Source organism: Sorghum bicolor, chromosome 1, assembly GCF_000003195.3.
Source record: "Sorghum bicolor cultivar BTx623 chromosome 1, Sorghum_bicolor_NCBIv3, whole genome shotgun sequence".
NCBI lineage: Eukaryota > Viridiplantae > Streptophyta > Magnoliopsida > Poales > Poaceae > Sorghum > Sorghum bicolor.
In genome coordinates, this window is record NC_012870.2 from 66,361,617 (window position 1) to 66,380,118 (window position 18,502).

The 18,502-nt window shown below is 40.9% G+C and overlaps 2 protein-coding genes across 3 annotated transcripts; one reads left to right on the top strand and one right to left on the bottom strand.

Annotated features, from left to right (window-relative positions):
* Nucleotides 694-12,410, top strand: LOC8082669. Of its 2 annotated transcripts, none has more exons than XM_021451626.1 (28): nucleotides 694-1,104; nucleotides 1,187-1,349; nucleotides 1,439-1,629; nucleotides 2,223-2,339; nucleotides 2,407-2,538; nucleotides 2,810-2,960; nucleotides 3,176-3,356; nucleotides 4,238-4,359; nucleotides 4,444-4,535; nucleotides 4,824-4,860; nucleotides 5,124-5,184; nucleotides 5,800-5,948; nucleotides 6,089-6,159; nucleotides 6,242-6,412; nucleotides 6,518-6,586; nucleotides 7,564-7,662; nucleotides 7,796-7,885; nucleotides 8,691-8,766; nucleotides 8,846-8,948; nucleotides 9,041-9,116; nucleotides 9,239-9,418; nucleotides 9,976-10,098; nucleotides 10,181-10,264; nucleotides 10,407-10,591; nucleotides 10,675-10,813; nucleotides 10,906-10,965; nucleotides 11,129-11,233; nucleotides 11,684-12,404. In XM_021451626.1, exons 1-28 carry the CDS (start codon nucleotides 937-939, stop codon nucleotides 11,795-11,797), a joined length of 3,309 nt encoding a protein of 1,102 aa, XP_021307301.1. In that variant the 5' UTR covers nucleotides 694-936; the 3' UTR covers nucleotides 11,798-12,404. The 2 variants fall into 2 exon arrangements, with proteins under 2 accessions (XP_021307301.1, XP_002465290.1); XM_002465245.2 differs by having other exon boundaries at nucleotides 695-1,104; nucleotides 2,810-2,984; nucleotides 11,684-12,410.
* On the bottom strand, nucleotides 13,727-14,201 carry LOC8082826. Its single transcript, XM_021451627.1, has one exon. The coding sequence runs from the start codon at nucleotides 14,135-14,137 to the stop codon at nucleotides 13,760-13,762; it is 378 nt and encodes a 125-aa protein (XP_021307302.1). The 5' UTR covers nucleotides 14,138-14,201; the 3' UTR covers nucleotides 13,727-13,759.

Below are 18,502 nucleotides of genomic sequence, written 5' to 3' on the forward strand. Positions count from 1 at the left end.
GGTTAGCGGCGATGGTTGTCCGTGCCCGAGTCCGAGCGTCCTCGGCGTCTGCGTTCGAATACGGCTCGCCGCCGCGGGTGGACAGCGGGGTCCTTGGCTTTCCTCGTCGTCAGTGTGCATGGACGAAGGACGCCTCGCCGCTGCCTCATCGATCTCATGCCGCCAGCGAGGTGGAGCCCAGGACGAAGCAGACAAGAGCGGTGGTGGGTGGTGCCTCGCTGATTGATGCGCGTGTGCACAGTGGTGCCTTGATCCATGCTGGAGATGTTGCAGTGGCCATGGCGAAGGTAATGCGTTTGACAAAATGTGTCAACGGGGTAAACTTACCGCTGTTAGGATAGGGTGATTCTATACAAGTCAAAGCTAACAACCAAACAAACCAAAATTTAGTCAGACTTCAGCAATCACTCCAACTAAACAAGTAGGTATTAGCTTGTGTGAATCTAGTTAAATGTGACCGGGCTCAAAAAGCTAGCCAGACTTGGAATAGAACACGAACCAAACAAACGCTCTATCCTATATCCCTCTGCCATCTCTTCCGGTTGCCCCCCTTGGACAGTCGGTTTGTGACTTCGTGCCGTGTTATTATGAAATCCAAATCCGAGAAGAAAGAAACGTGATCCCATCTCCTATTCCATCTTTCCCCTTTGGCAAACAAATTGCACGAGGCGGCCTCTTTCTCTCCCTCCCTATCGAGTATCGACTGGACAGCACAGTCTCACCTGTCGCGCCGCTGCCGTGCGATTGGTGGTCGCGGCGGCCGCCTTATTTTATTCCGCCTCCTCCTCCTCCTCCTCCTCCCCTGCTAATTGCATTACTACTGCTACTAATCCAACGAATCCTTCGGTTTTGTATTCTTCTCTGCTTCCTTTCGTCTTCCCCTTCGCCTCTTTCTCTCTCTCCGTGTTCTCGCGTCGCCGTCGCCGCTGGTGCGAGATGGTCGAGACGAGGCGGAGCGCCGCGGCGAAGCGCCCGGCGGCGGGGGAGGAGCAGGAGGACAAGGGCGCGCCGGCATCGCCGGCGCCGGCGCCCACGGAGGACCCGGCGGCGGGTCCGGGAGCGGCTGACGATGTCGCGTCGTCGCAGCCCCCGAAGCGCGCCAAGGTCCGGATCTCCCTCCATCCTCCATGCATGTGGCCCCTTCAGGTCTTTGGTTTTGATCTGGTTTTTGTTGTTATGGTGGTAGGTTGGGTGCGCGGAGGCGGATACCGTGAAGCCATCGGTGGCGCCGGCAGCAGCCGGCGCCGTTGTGGGTCTGCCCAACACGGCTGGGCTGCAGGCGCTGACCGGCGCCATGGACAAGCTGGAGGCCCTCTTGAGGTCCAAGGAGGCTCAGTCCAATCAGGCAGGTATGAGCCTTGTCCCTACGATGTGCCTAAGGCGTTCTTTCGGTTTTCGTTGGGGCCTTAGGGTTTGATGGGTTCTCTTGTTGGTGTAGGGCATAAACGGGGCACTAATAATGATAAAGATGTATCCGCGATAAAGAGAGCCATGGATTTGTCCGAGGATTTATCGGCGAAGATAAAGAAAACCAAGGATAAGGTGGCTGGGATATTGAATAAGCCACAGGCTGCAGGCACCAGCAAGCGTCAGGAGCCCTGGTGCAGACTAATTTCACAATATTCCATGGTGCGACTTCTCTTATGTCCTTTCACTTCTCCTTCAATCAGTAGAACTGACCCAGGACCTCTCGTGCTTTGGATGAGACCTTAATTACCAAGAACTTATGGCACATGCTAATCGTGTTCTGTCTAATTACTATAGAAATGCTATATAAAACCTCATATCAACACTCAGGAATATGCAATAGTACCTTGAACCTTACCTATTCCCTATCTGCCCCAACTCTTGTGTAACCTTAAAGAAGAAAGCACCATCCAACCCCATTCAATTGCAATATGCGCTTTCTGTTTACCTTCTATTTGTGGAAAAATAATTTCATACATAGTTCCATCTCAATGCTAAGGTTATTAAGATGTTTTGTGTTTCATTTTTCTTTATTTGATAGGCTGTATGTGATGTGACGTTTGGCTGCATTTGTTGGGAAACTTCAATGTTCCATTGTTAGTGCTTGTGTGCATATGCTATTGTATAAAAGTAGGATTTAAGGTGCCCTTCAGTGAGTTAACTAACTTCATTATTGCTCTTTGAGCAACTAAAATGATTGAACATTCTATCATATACCAATGGCTTGTCATCTGCTGTATTTTTTTTTTCAACAGCACCCTACCCTTTCTATTTATGGTGCGCTTTTCACTATTGGTCATGGAGCGCATCATGATTTCAGACTGGGCGAGTCATCCACTGCCTCACCTGTTTGTAGACTGAAGCAGGCTAAGGTACTGTGAAATTAATATTAGTTCTTCCCTTCATTTGTTCTCCTTTTATTCTGACATTGTGTATTAGCGAGGTGCACTCCTTGAAGTCTTTGAATCCAAAGTTGTTCGTGTAAATGGGAAATCTTTGGACAAGGCTGCCAAGGTTACCTTGAATGGAGGAGATGAAATTATATTCCGTTCACCAGTGAGGCATGCTTATGTATCCTTTTCTATTGCCTGTTGCTTTATCTAATGAATACTCCATATGTTTATACGACATTAGGACAGGTTAAATAGTTAAAAAAGAACTAAGTACCATGTCCTAAATGTCATATTTTAAAACAAAGGGAGCATCTTACTTTTACGATTCGGGCTAATCGGCTAAACACAAATGAACCTTATTTTTTGTTAGACTTATTTGTAATAAATATAATGTAACGATGGTCAGAGAAGTAACATTTTGGCATTGAAGGTCCTTAATGTGATGGTAGATATTTGAGCAACTTCATCAGGAGAAATCTAGCACTCCAGTGTTATCCTCCACTTGCAGTGTACAGCAGGGGCAACGCTCACATTTCAAAGATATTCAGGATCTTTTGTCATCAAAAGGGCGCAAAGTCTCAACCTTTTACTTTGGAAGAGGTCGGTCTTCATTGTTGCCTAGTGGTGAGACTTCATATTTGTCATCATTGTTTCTTTGTAAACTATTGATTCTTAGTCCCAGAGTTTTGAAACTCACTGCTGTTTATAGGATAGTACAGACATACCCCTCACCCCCAAAGTATTCTTTAGTGCTTGCTGATTAGTAATTTTTGTTCGCAATTGATTTAACATTTATTATTTAAACACTGTTGCAGGTCCATCAGCAGACCCACTTATGCTTAATTCATGTAAAACTATGGAGGGTCGATGCCAGTTTAGCTCTGAAGATAATATTTCATCTGGTCGGTGTCAGCTAGTAAAGGAGGATTTGATCAATGCAACGGTTGATGCGAGTGACATCTCTGAGTCATTTGATAGTTGCCCATATTATCTAAGGTAAGCATACATTCAGCTATCAGCTGTCTCATTAGACTGTTGTGTTATTTGTGATTTATTGAAACTTGTTAGGCCAAGAGACGTGATACTATTCCTCCCATGTAGGTGCATTGAGTTTGTCATCTCTATCATAATTTGAACTCTTAACAAGATGTTTGCTCATTCAGCACTCATGTTTTAATCTTGCATACATTTGTATTTGTAATTTTGTATGTCTGTACCTGAAGATTGCAGGATTTATAAGATTTCTAAAAAAAGTCTTTGTACTGTTTGGAACTATGAAGTGCAGTGAGTAGATTGTAGTTCCTTATTTTTTTTTGGTTTCTGTTGCTTTTCTCTTCTGGAAATAATTATTGATTAACCGTAATTGCCTGTTGAACAAATATATTACAACTCATGGTTTCAGCCAATTTCACCCAATTGGCTTTCTCTATCCTGTATTCCATTTCTTGAATATTTTGTGAACAATTATTTCATTGTGCACAGAGCTTCAAATTCTTTTAGTCTTCAGAAAATTGCAAGTGATAGTGCTCAAAATAATAGTTGTACTAGATAGCATTCTGATACTGCTTATCATTGCAGTAGACAAGTAGTAGTTTACTGTCTTTGGTCTGGTTTACTTTGTTATTTATGATTTAGGATGTGGACGAAGTCTTCTAGCACCTGCTACATTACATATGATTGAAAATTGTCAAAATCTCAGTAATTATGAAATATTTTTTATGATAAATCTTTGATATTGTCCTTATGCTAGAAATCTAAATACTTTGGTATATGGTGGAAATTCTGAAACTTTACTGCTCACATTCAAGTTCCAGTATTTAAGTTTGATTGATGTATATGTGCTTGTTAATAATTGTTTTCTATTATTTTCCCCACAGTGAGCATACCAAATGTGCTCTCATGTCATCAGCATATGTACATTTACACTGCAAGAACTACTTCAAGTTTACAAAAGATATATCTTCTCTTAGTCAACGAGTGCTGCTATCTGGCCCAACAGGTATATACATGTGTATTATTTAGCTTTATTTGAAACTCGTAATTAATTTTTCTGTTTTTTTATTAAGCGTTGTAACTTTTATAGGAACTGATATCTATCAAGAATATCTGGTGAAGGCACTTGCAAAGTATTTTGGTGCTAGATTGCTCACTGTAGATTCTTCCATGCTGTTTGGTGTAAGATCCTGAGCTATTATGTTTATTCTTTTGAGTTCTACTTGTGACAATCATAACTATGATGTTTCCAAATCTATGGCTTAACATCATGAGTTCATGACATGGCTGTACTCTCTTTATCCTATCATTCTGTGCTCTTTATCTTATAAATAATTCTATCTATACTCATGGTCTTGCCATCTTACTTTACTATTTTGAAAAAGAAAAAAAACCTGCTTTGACTGTGCACTCTATGAGTACTCTGTTTATTTGCTGGTACTTGGTACTCATTTATATTTTTTTGTTCAGGGGCAAACTTCCAAGGAGTCAGAGTCCTACAAAAAGGGTACGAATGTTGACACTTTGTGATTTTCATGTTTAGTTGAAATTTAATTCAGATTTTTGGTGATCCCCTTTTCATTTTTTATGCATTCCTAGTGGGCTTGCATTTATCCACAATACTGACCATTACCACGGGCAATGTAGGAAAGAGCTGACAAAATTCATTCATATATTTGCCCACAAACTAGCCTAGCTGGCACAGTGATAAGGTTCTAATATTCTGTAATGTTGTCTAAATAAATGGTTTTATTGTTATTATTTATTCAGGTGATAGAGTGAGGTATATTGGTTCATTACAGTCGACAGGCATTATCCTTGATGGACAGAGGTACAACTTGCAGTTTGAGACTGAATTTATAAACTTTATTTTTCAAATGATATTGCCTGAATTTAAATTGTATTGTCAAGTAAAAGAAAAGGGTTTGACATTTTATCCGATTTAAGCCCTGTTTGGCACAGCTTAAACTTATGCCTAAGATGCTTTTCTCTAGCAGTGGAGAAGCCACTTTTTAGGTATAGCTATGCAAAAAAAAACTAGGTTTTTGGGCTTCCAGCTTTGTCCAATTAGCTTTTTTATGAGTGGGCTCGTCTCGTCATTCCTTTCATTCAGATTCCAGACCCATCTCCCACAACCACAAATGGTGGGGGTGGGGGGTGGCTTCTCAGCTTATCTGGTTTCACATTAAATGAGAAAATCATTGGTTTTTAATGTGCACAAGGAGTGTGGTGTTTGGGACGTCTTGCGGCTTTAAAAAAGTAAAAGCTCAGAAGCCGGGCAGCCAAACAGAGCCATAGTAGTCCGACTATGACTTGCGATTTGTGTTGTTGGCAAAGATTTGGGGTTTTTTGTTACTGAAATCAAACAGAGATTGTTGTTCATGTTACAACTCCGTTGATGTATTAATATCTGTTTCTGCCTTTTGTTAAATTGTTCAACCTGCAGCCCTCCAGATTTTGGTTCACAGGGTGAAATATTTCTTCCTTTTGAAGAAAATAGATCATCGAAGGTTGGTGTAAGGTTTGATAAAAAAATTCTGGGAGGAAATGATCTTGGAGGCAATTGTGAAGTTGATCATGGTTTGTTCTGTCCAGGTTAGTACATTCTGCTGTCTTGAGCAAGTTCTCATGAAAACAAATTACATGATGTTACTTATGCAGTTACACTCAAATTATTTCATTGTTATGTTAACACTTCAATTGTCTGGGTAATGTTCGTACCTGTTGTTTTTCAGTTGATTCATTATGCCCCGACATTCCAGGATGGGAGGTTACATCCAAACATCCCTTTGATGTGATAGTTGAGGTAATTAACAGTTGTATTCTATTTTTTCCCAGGATTTGATATTATGCTAGTTTGCTTTCCTTACACTTGCTGTGCTATACAGTTCATCTCTGAAGAAATTCGGCAAGGTCCTTTAATCCTTTTTCTTAAGGACACAGAGAAAATTTGTGGGAATAATGATTCCTATCATGGTCTGAAGAGCAAGTTAAAACATTTTCCAGCTGGTGCTTTTATAATTGGATCTCAAATCCAGCCTGACAATCGCAAAGAGAAGGTACTGTTTTGCACATTCGATGATACTAGACTACAGATGTTCCATGCAATATTGTCTTGTTTGCTTATCACTTTTTACCTAATTAAGTTTTATTTCTACGTGCAGGCAAATGGTAGTTCTCCTTTTCTTTCGAAGTTCCCGTACAGCCAAGCTATACTTGACCTCGCATTACAGGTAATCTTAATTATATTGAATATGAAGCTTATACATTATTTTTCCCTTTGGTAATAAATATGTGGATGTTTTGGACAAGGCATGATCTCTTGAATATTTATAAAATCCAGTATGGTCCAATAAATTTGTGACATTATGGAAGTATTTATTTTCTTGAAAAATCAACGCATACAATTTTCATACACGTAAAAAATGTCCAAAAAGTTTCATATAGTCAGTTTCAAAACTTTGACCTGATTTTGTTTAAAAAATAAACTACTTGTTACAAGAGGAGTATATCATTAGTTTTGTTATTAGGCATGTTTGGTACGGCTTCAAACGGCTCTGGCGTCTCCTTGCTATAGTTTGCGGAGGAGCCAGACCAACTATAATGTACGAAGAAGCCAGAGCCGGAGCCATCCGAAGCTCTAGCAAAGGGAGCCTTATATTTTGTAAGGTTTCTGATGGACGTCTACTCCTACCAATTTGGTTATGATCTTATGAGCAATTATTGCTTGTATATGTAGTACTGTATGGTCCAACTGACTAGTCTGGATTATAAATTATGACCAGAATGCATGACCATTTGTTGGCATGCTGCCATCATAGTGTTACAAATCTAGGGCCTGATTTGTTGTGTCCCCAGGCAAGGCTGCCTTGCTAGGCACGATTCCCCAGCATTCTATTTCGGTCGCCTGGGGCTGAGATCGTTGCCTGGCTGGCAAGCTGCCTGCCAGGCAATGATCCAAACAGCTCCTACGTGCTGTCTTATACGCAGAGAACTACATAAAATTTTATTTATTTCATACCCAGATATCCATTTTTGTACTCCCAGCTTAGGGTTTATATTCGTATGTATCAATTTGTCTTCCACTGTGACTTCCATTATTGTACTACTGGAGGTTGTGTGCAGTCATGTTATTTGCACTAATCATATGTTGTCTAGTTTCTACTTTATCGGTGCATTTCATGTTATAATCTAATGTATGGAAATGCAGGACATTGATGGGGGAAATGATAATAATAAAGAAACTTCAAAAGCAATGAAGCATTTGATCAAACTTTTCCCGAATAAAGTGACACTCGAGGCACCACAAGTATGTTGTTTGTAGTAGTTCCAAGATGGTTAACTTAGAGTAGCTCCTCTGACATTCAATTTTATTTCCAAGATGATTAATTTAGAGTAGCTCCTGACATTCAATTTCAATATACCTGGGACAAATGCTGCAGGATGAAACGGAGCTTTCGCGGTGGAACCAGATGTTAAACCGAGATATTGAAGTCCTTAAAGGAAATGCAAACATTTCAAAATTACGCTCTGTAAGTATTAGTGCTAAAAGCCTAAAACCCATTGCTTATATTTAGCTATGTACAAATTCTGTTATTATTAGTGAATTGTGTAATTTTTTACATGACTGTTCTAATCAATGCCAACTCTTTCTTTGTTCTAACTAGTTAATATTGTGTACTGTGATATAGTGAATCTCTGAGCTTTACTCCCTCTAGTCACAAATACTTGAAGTTGTTTTTTTGGGGTGGGGGGGGGGGGGGGGGGAGAGTAAGGTTGGGTCCAAACTTACAAAAAAATGGATAATCATTTGTAGATTTGTTTTGAAAAGTCCTCGAATCACCTGATCAATTAATTATAGGGATACATCCCTAACCTCATCATTTTATTAGATTTTGCAGATATATTCTAAAAGAAAATAGCCAAAATCATGTCTCGAAGACTGCAAAAAAATGATAGTGTAGTTTATTATTGACTGGAGGGAATACTTTGGCTAGTCAAATGCATTACAGTTATTTTTATTTCTTGATTTGCGAGTCAAATGCGTAACAGTTATATTTATTTCTCGTTTTGTGAATCAAATGCATTACAGTTATTTTTTATTTCTTGATTTGTGTTGTACTTTACAAGCTTTAGAAACTTCATTTAGAGCTAGAGGAAGTTGACTTTACTTAATGATATCTGAATTGAGAAATTTGCTATTTTGAAGTGCACAGTTCAATGGTTTTGTTGCATCTTGCATCTTAGCTTGACTATGGTTGCATCTTGGTCTTGTAACTGCATAGGACTTACAATAACTTTATCGGTTTCATTACATCCTTTTGCCATTGCTTTCAGTTTCTAACAAGGGTTGGTCTGGAATGCACTGACCTTGAGGCAATATTGGTCAAGGATCGCATTCTTACAAATGAGTGTGAGTGCCATTCATATTCATTTTAATGTAAGATATCAAATTTGCCGGTGTCATTGATACCAATTGTGTTATTTTTCAGGCATTGATAAAATTATTGGTTTTGCTTTGAGCCATCAACTTAAGAACTGTACAAATCCAGACCCCTCTTTGAGCAGTGTGCAGTTTGCTCTATCCAGTGAAAGGTTTCAGATCTAGTCCAGTGCTTCACCAATTTTTCTATAAGATTACTTCTTCTCAAGAGAAATGTTTATTGTTCCACTATTTACCATTGCAGCCTTAAGCATGGTGTTGACATGTTGGAAAGTATCCAGTCTGGCTCGAAGAGTAGCACCAAAAGGAAATCACTGAAGGTACTTATTTTCTTTTGTTATATTATGATTCGAGCCTGTTGTTAATCCAGTTCAGTCTCTATGTTGATCTTTTGGAGTTTTGGTTTTACTGCATGGAGCTTACTGTTCTCTAACAATGTCAGGATATTGTTACGGAAAACGAATTTGAAAAGAGGCTTCTTGCTGATGTTATCCCTCCACATGAAATTGGTGTTACCTTTGAGGACATTGGAGCTTTAGAAAGTGTCAAAGATACTCTGAAGGAGTTAGTGATGCTTCCTTTGCAAAGACCTGAACTTTTCAACCGAGGACAACTTATGAAGGTAGGCATTCTTTATATTTCAAAATTTTAGCTTCACTATCATGACAAGCTTCTATGGATGTGTTCATTATCATGACAATACTTCACTACTTTTCCATCTTGTTGGATTGAATTAGACAATCCAATTCTTGCTAAATGAGGTGAAACTGACCATGAAAAACATCATTGTAGTATCTTGTGGAGGACATCCATTTTAGTAATGCATCAGATGAGCCTAATGAAGTCTGCCTTGTATGAGGTTTGATTGGAGAAAAAAAAAAGAATAGCAAGTGCATTTTTATAGCATGTTACTTATCACTGATTGTTTTCTGTTTTTGGACATGGTGGAATGTTCTTATAATAGCAATATTTTTGTTTTTTTTTAATGCTAGGCCAGTAATCAAAGACTACCTTTAGCTGATACAAAGCTAACTTCTGTTGTTTAATTTCTATATTCTATACAAGCCATGTAAAGGAATTTTACTTTTTGGCCCACCTGGTTTGTGGGCCAGCAATTGGAAGACTACGTTGAGCTGATAGAAAGCTAACTTCTGTTGTTTATATTCTATTCTATACCAGCCATGTAAAGGAATTTTACTTTTTGGCCCACCTGGTACGGGAAAGACAATGCTTGCTAAGGCTGTGGCAACTGAGGCTGGTGCTAATTTCATAAACATATCAATGTCAAGCATCTCTTCGAAGGTACTTATCAATTAGATAAGCCTCTGTTCTTTTGGGCAGTTTGAGTATCTGCATTATAGCATCTAAATAACCTATTTTCCAGTGGCTTGGTGAAGGAGAAAAATTTGTGAAAGCTGTGTTTTCGCTGGCAAGTAAAATTGCTCCAAGTGTAATTTTTGTGGACGAGGTAAGTTATAGTAGTGTCGTGATCCGTGAACATTTCTATTTTATTTCAACTGTACCAGGGCACCACCATAGCTGTAGTTTGTTAATCCCGTATTGATGCATACTTTCCTGCTCATTTATCCTGCCCCTGCCCTTGTTTTTAGGTTGATGGCATGCTGGGAAGGCGGGAGAACCCTGGAGAACATGAAGCCATGCGTAAGATGAAAAATGAGTTTATGGTGAACTGGGATGGTCTAAGAACCAAGGAGAAAGAACGTGTATTAGTACTTGCTGCAACTAACAGGCCATTTGATCTTGATGAGGCTGTTGTTAGGCGGCTTCCAAGGAGGTGATTTATTGTTTGTTTATAGCCTAATACACACCTGTCAATAGTTTATTGACCTCAGTCTTGTGGGACAATGGTTTCTCTAGGTTGATGGTGAATTTGCCAGATGCATCAAATAGGAGAAAAATTCTTAGTGTAATACTAGCCAAGGAAGATTTGGCAGATGACGTTGATCTAGAAGCTATAGCTAACTTGACAGAAGGGTACTCTGGTAGTGATCTCAAGGTATGATACTACTAATGCTATGCTTTTTTTATGGTACTTAGTTTTGCAAACAAATATTGATTGTTGTTAACCTCTTGACTGATTATTTTCAGAACCTGTGTGTTACTGCTGCTCATCGTCCTATTAGGGAGATTCTTGAAAAGGAGAAGAAGGTTTGTTTTAACCTCTTGAGTTTCCCCTGTATTATCAGTTAGTAGTAGCAAAAATCAATGGATCAGAATTATTTTGATACTGGTTGTATTTGATATACGTGGATGGATTTTTTGTTTAATATGAAAAATGCAATTGAGTTTCATGTGCATTGTCCATCTGCAGGAGAGAGCTTCAGCAGAAGCAGAAAATAGATCGTTGCCTCTGTCACACACTAGCAATGATGTCCGCGCATTAAGATTAGGTGATTTCATACATGCACACGAACAGGTATGATCTTATATAAGTATTAACGTTGTTTTCATTTATTTCAACACACTAGTTTGTGCTTCTGTCAGTTGAAATTCTTTATTATGATATAAACATTGCATGATAATTGTACCTAATCTAGAATGATAATATGTATTTGTGGACAAAAGTATTTATAGTTTACTGAAGTTATGAGAGGGGATGGGCCACATGATCATTCCTTTTCTTTATAAAAAGAAAATTACTGTTACAATTTCTTTAAAAAGGGCACGCATAACCTAACCACATAGAAGGTTTGTGCCTTTTTTCTTTCAATCATGTAGGATATTTCAACCTCCATATCAATGCTATCATTGCTGTTCCAATGTTTCATTGTCTACATTTGAGGCGAATGAGATATGAAATTTTGTAGTGTTTGTGATTTACCCATTTGAGCTGGTCAATTGCTCACACAATATGACTTTCTTGTAGGTGTGTGCAAGTGTTTCCTCAGATTCCAGTAACATGAACGAGCTTGTGCAATGGAATGATCTCTATGGAGAAGGCGGGTCGAGGAAAAAGACAACGCTAAGCTACTTCATGTAGCTTATGCTGTAAATATAATAGAGGTGCCCTGGTACAAAGCAGCAATGGTTGGAGGCAGTTGGGTTTGTATTTGGTGCATAGTTGGAAAAGAGCTATGCTCATCTGCCAGCCATACATATCAAGAGAATTGATGGTTCAGGTGGACTGGAATGGAATAGTACACATTGGTTGCTGCCTTCACTCTGGGCCATGCATCATGCATCTAGACAGGACGGCTGGTCTGGCTTGCAGTTGCCCTACTGCAGTTTTGAGTGCAACGGATCACCATCAAGGAAAGAAAAGAAAAGAAAATATATCAGTTGTGTTTTCCCCAATCCCCAGGAAGCACGGAGACGACAGCGATCCTTTTGCCACAACCACTCTTTTCGCTTCTTAGAAACAATTCATTCCTTAGGTTGTATAAGATGTAGTCAGTATAGCCTGTGCAAGTGTACAGTATGAGCATCAGGGCTATTAACGTACTGTGATGGTCTATGCCTAATCCCAGTTTATTAATTAGAATCGTTTAACATGCAATGATTATTTTGTACCTACATGCGTTTATATCATGTTACCAAGGATGTATGCAATGTAAACTGTTATTAATACATTGCCTATGTTACTGTTCCTTGTATCTTTGCCTTTACGCTCTATACTAGGTCTAGGGTATGCTAGACGTGCACCTGCAGTGCAGAAGTGCTTACTTAGTTTGCAAGCCCGATGCCCAATCCCGGCGCTGTCGAGAGCGCAAAACGCAAATCTTTGTTCTTTAATACTTTCCTTTTTTCCAAATGGTCTTGTGAACATATGGCCGTACTCTGCAAGTCTGCTGGAAATGCTGCCTGGTGGGTGGTGGCCTTTTAAATTTGAGAATTCGAACTCAGCAGCGGTGGAAAAAAAAGCTACTCCCTCCATACTCAAAAAAAAAAATGTCGTTGACACGGTCTCTAAAGGTATTTTAACCTTTTGTTTTTATAAAAAATTATCAAAATGTAGTATATGTATATTTTTATGAAAGTATTTTTCAAAGCAAATCTATTTATATTTTTAAATTTAATAATTTGGAAGTTGTTCATAATTTATATTCTTAATGTTAAATTTAAATCTTATTTAAAACGATTTTCTTTATGAGTATGGAGGAAGTATCCCTCAGAATCGGCTGATATATGCAAACCCGCAGAAATCATACCCGTTGCAAGCTACTGCTACTTTGATCATCTACATCCATTTGTACAGTAAACTGGAAAACTACAATGCAGTACTCCCAAAAACAAAGAAACGCCTAAAGAGAAGTGAATATCACGATCACCTCCTATTATACATAATCACTCTTCCTTTCCGTAATTACTACTTCTTTTAAGTGGCTATCTCTCTTTTTTTGTAGTCAAATACGGGACCACTCTCCTCCTCTCATGAAAATATACTGTACGTATTAGTATCCATCTGCTGATCAGTGTCTGTGTCTCACATCACATGGCGCGGTTGATGAGGCCGTGCACGAGCACGAGCCCCATGATGACAGAGCGGTCCACGCCGGGCTCCACCGCCAGGGTGAGCACGTCGGCGCCCAGCGCCACACCCTCGGCCGTCGTCTTCCGCTTCACCTCGGCCACGGCGAGCCCCGTGGCGCCGTCCACGATCCTGGCCCCGCGCGCCGGCGCGATCCTCCCGTCGTCCATCCTGTAGCGCACGGTCGTCGTCGTCGTGGTCGTCGACTCGCTCCCGCCGAGGCCGAGCTCGCAGTCGCAGGTGCAGCACGACGGCCCGCGCCACGCCCATGCCCTGGCTACCTTCAACCACGGCCGCCGCCGCTCCTGCTCCTGCTCTTGCTCCTGCTCCTGCTCCTGGTCGCCGGCCCACCTGTATCCCTCCCACTTCCTCCCGAACCCGAGCTTCTGCCAGATCAATCAACAACCAAATAAGAGACCAAAGCTCGCGTGTCAGATTATATTTATTACGTTCTTTGAAGAGCTCTCTAGCTATCTAATTAATAAATATAAGTTTGGTCACCTTCTTCTTGAGTATCTGTAGGACGACGTTGCCGGCGACGTCCATGAGGCAGACGTCGGCGGCGCGGCGGGCGCCGTAGTTGTCGACGCGGTAGACGATGCTCCCGGCGGAGTCGTAGACGGTGCAGCCGCTGCCGTTGAGAACCAGCGACTTCATCCAGATGGTGAACACCTCCGGCTGCCCGTGCACCCGCCGTGGCCGTGGCCGTACCGCCGCCGCTGCCGCTGCCGCTGGCTGGTGATGATCAGGTGGTGGAGCGACGGGCCCGGCCGCGCCGAGGCCCAGCCCCTGCGACGACGCCGAGTGCACCCTCACCATCGCCCTCCACAGCTTCAAGCTGCTGGTGCACATTGCACTTGCACCTCAAAATGTGATTGTACTAGCTACCACTAGCAGCTAGCTAGCTGACTATCGAGCGCTGTTGCAAGTTGCAACTATGTGTATATGAGTTATGTATATATATACAACTCACTACTACTAAACAGGGGAGGACTAGAGGAGAGCTTTGCAATTTGCACACACTTAGGCTTACGTACTAAATTGTTCGGTTAGTTAAAGTGCACTTGTAGGAGATGACATACACGTCGAGGAGCTAAATAATGTGTTCTTTTTGGTAGATAGGGGATCGCTTTCGTCGGCTGTTTAATATACGTGAATTACCGCATTTGATTGGGGTTTCATGCATGCTTATCAAGTTGGCTTGCATATAGTCAATGCTTTGTGCGGTTCTGGCTGCTTTGCGCAATCTCATTGGCTGAGCAAGACGAAGAGAGAGAACGATCGCTAATCCCGGCTGGGAAGTACTCCGGAGTAACTGAAACCATGCACACGACCGTTGAAAATTGAAACCAGCCTCCCGTCAGATCCACCGTTGATCACCGTTTTTTTTTTATGCAGTTACAACCATATCACCGTATTGGATATGCATGGGTGAGTAGGACTCACTACGGTGGCCGTTCACTGCAGGTACATGCCGATGATCTCTTGTCTTTTTCTTTCTTTTTTTTTCGAAGAATCAACGGAGAGCAAATTAAAGCGTCCAACGTTTCTCTCTCCGTCATTACATGCATATTTTTAGTTCCTAGACTATATCAAAACTCGACGATACATAGGTTCCTAAATAATTAATTAGCTCTAATTAATTTTATAAGTGGAAGTGGAAGTTCAATACGATAATTATGCTTCTCCTCCTCCCGCAACCCCTTGCAGCGCCCATACGCACCTAAACCTGGACACATTCGCCCAGGAGATAGAGGCGAGGCTGCCGCCCTGCCCTCGCACTCTCAATCACCGCCGCCTCGCCCTCGCCCTCACCATCGCGTGTCTGTCTTCGTCCTCCCATAGCGTCGCCGCCCGTCGCCCTCACGTAGTACCGTAGCCGCCTTGCCCTCGCCATCGCGCGTCGTGGCCTTGTCCTCCTGCGGTGCCGCCGCCGCTGCAGTCGGCCTGCCCTCGTCCCTGTGGAGCGACGCCGCCGGTGGCCTGCCCTCACCCGCGCTCTAAAGCGTTCTAGCACGCCACCCGGTACCTCTGCCTAGAGTCGTACTCGGAGACGAACATGGAGTTCCTCGAGAAGAGCCAACTTATGATGATTTCTGACTATGCTTTGTATGTCAGACTACTGCAAGAAGATTTATGCAACCAAATTATAAATCTAATTTCTAAAATCAAACAACAGTTTGCAAGTAGAACCATCCTTGAGCATCTTGCTGAACCTAGTTTTCGCTACATAGCCATGTCACGTTACAGTCCCATTTATCTTTAGAATCTCAATAAATATATCTCATATTTTTTTGCTACGTACTTGTAAAAGGAATTAAATAGAATAAATATATCTCATATTTTTGGAGTTTGAGGCGATTCTGCAAGTTTCCATTGTCCTTTCCATCGTGAAATGAACTCCCTTTGTAGGAATTAAAACAAACTATATTACTTCAATTCAATTCAATCATCCGTATACTAGTCAGACATTATTTTTCTAGTATATGGTTATCATTCTACCCTTAATTACATAAACAAATCTCAAAAATAGAATTATCCTAGTGGGTTCCTCCCACCAATTTTAGTACGCAATTAGTGAATATGGCCCCACCGTTTAGTATGCACTTGGTGCCTATTCGATTGGTTCCTCTTGATTCCTTTGCCTTTTTAGCCATCGGATCGGTTCTCGTGAGCAATCTATTTTCTTACAACCATTATAAAAATTCTCTTAATTTTATTATGAAAATAAAGGTGTTTTTCATAACATTATTGCAATTTTGCTTTATACTAGCGTTCAAAATAATGATTAAAAATTACATTTGTATACGATATCGATACCGAAGCGATGAGTGTTTTATGATGTTTTTCCTCCCTACTAAAAAATTAAGTTGTTTTGGACAACGATATTAGCAACTCCAACACTTTGCTAAAACTCACTTGGCAAATCTATAGTTTTGCCAAGTCTCAAAACCAAATGCCAAGTGAAAAAAAGAGGCATTCTCCAACAGTTTGCTATTTGGGCTTGGCAAAAGAACTTGACATCCTAGGATTTTTGCCAAAATCACAAAATTGAGCCTCCAACAAATTGGCAAAAGTAGTTGGCAAATTGGGATACACGTAATGCCAAGCGATGGAGGACTTGGCATATTTGCCAAGTGAAGGGGGAATTTTGCCAAGCTCATAAAATTGCCAAGTAGGTTTGCCAACTTGTTGGAGACTATTTTTTATGGTTTTGGCAAAAATCCTAAAATGCCAAGTACTTTTAGCAAACTATTGGAGTTGCTCTAAAGTATTTTTATGGGACACAATGTTTGCTCGCAAGTGCGAATGGCCAAATGATGATACCTAACATTTGCACTTGTATATAGTAATAAATTGTATTGTATGGTAAGTTGGTAATAAGACGTTGGTGCTCGTCGTGCGCACAATCAACTGCAATATCTCGTCAGCTAATAAGAGCACCCGGCAATTGTGAGGGACTAATTATGCTATGCTTATTAGTCCTTACGTTGCTGCACAAAGTACATTCAGAGATACTGTACTAGCTATATGCAGTTATGCTCCTCTACGTATATACTTTGTGCTCATCCCTTACTGTGTCGAAGTGATTCAAAGTCTGTTCGCTTGAGTTTATCTGCCAAATCTATCAATCATTCAATAATATTTTTCTCTCGCAAAAATTAGCGAACAATAGGCTGAGATACATGGCTTTATATATACAGCAGATTAATATTCTGGTATCATCGTTTGGGCGCGGCAAAATATTAAACTAGAGCAACATGGAGCTCTGAGATGATGTTGACGAACCCAACACTATAATGTCAGTTGCCAAATTTGTTACTCTTATCCTAGCAGTATAGTATAGGACACACCGTTGAAACTATTGGCCCAGCTGAGATGCTCAAGCATGCCCGTACGTACAGTACGTGTTAAGAACTTAACCGACGATAGTTGTGTGCTCACGTACTGCACATCTCTTATTACTAAACTCTTACTTTTGATCAGATGTGGGGGCATCTCTGAAAGGACAAAAGGATAATTGCATATATATATATATATATATATATATATATATATGCTGATGATGAACACTGCTACTAAACTCTTACTTTCGAAACCTTTCAAGGACTCTTTTGCACTTTCGCGCGTTAATTATGTGCAAAGTGAACTTAAGTATCTCGGAAACAGGTGGATAAGACAATTTAATTGAAGCAAGCCGGCCGTACGGCGAGCTAACACAAAACAATGGAGCCAGGCACTGCTAGCTCTGGATCGACTAGAAATATTTGTCCATGTCGTCACCATGCACACATATATAGACATATAGTATATATATGCACAAACGTGGTACAATTCAAGAACCTAATCGTGAACTTTTCCTTTCGTACCATTCCTTGTAACTTTCTCGTCACCATACATGCATATATATCTACTGCTAGTGCCCTTTTCTTTTCCCTTTTTAGCTAGTAGTGCCCTTTTCAACTAATTGTCGTCGAGGCCTAACTCCGTGTGTTTCTCAGCATGATGATATTTTATTTTGATATACCCAGCTAGATACAACGATAATATATACTCCGGCGCCATCCATGTTGTAGTGTGTGTGTCACCATCTAGGAACAGTATTTTAATTTGCCTATTCAATTCGATTCGCTTCGGTCGTCACGCGTCCATCTGAAATTGTGAGCGCTCGTTTTACACCCCCATGCATATATGTCTGTGGCGATCTCGGCCGGAAGAAGGGAGGTTTTGCCGGCGTATAGGCACCGCCAGGAGCACGCGGAGCCGCCTCAAGCAGGGAGAGCTCGTGAGGAAGAAGAGAAGTGAAATTTGGTTTATTATTATTGCTGTCCGCCCAACCATCCACACAGCAATGTCATATAGTTCACAGGTCTTGGGGCTTTAGCCCGATATAACCAAGCGGCCCACATGCTGACTTACTAGCCCAATAAGGAAAAGAGAAAGTAAAGCCTGAAGGAGTATGCCGTTTGTGACAATGTGATGAGCTGACGACCAACAGCTAGTGTCTAGTGCTCGAGACTGAAAACCGGAGTACAGCAACGAGGTGTATAGCGTGTGTTTGATTGCTGGACAGGGGTTCGGTTGCATACGATGCAAGTCGAGTGGAATCATATTTCAGAAAAAAAGAGTCTTTGGTGAAATTGCATGAGCTAAGGAAAAAAACAGATGTTGTTTGGTTCCTTATATGCATGGTAAATAAATAACTGTATGACCTAG

What these genes read in the sequence shown, in the direction of transcription:
- LOC8082669 (XM_002465245.2), top strand. Translation starts at nt 937, where the DNA reads ATGGTCGAGACGAGGCGGAGCGCCGCGGCGAAGCGCCCGGCGGCGGGG. An exon ending in CACCAGTGAGGCATGCTTAT is followed by an intron (nt 2,539 to 2,809) that starts GTATCCTTTTCT and finishes ATGTGATGGTAG; the next exon opens with ATATTTGAGCAACTTCATCA. An exon ending in ATTCTTCCATGCTGTTTGGT is followed by an intron (nt 4,536 to 4,823) that starts GTAAGATCCTGA and finishes TTTTTTGTTCAG; the next exon opens with GGGCAAACTTCCAAGGAGTC.
- LOC8082826 (XM_021451627.1), bottom strand. Translation starts at nt 14,137, where the DNA reads ATGTGCACCAGCAGCTTGAAGCTGTGGAGGGCGATGGTGAGGGTGCAC.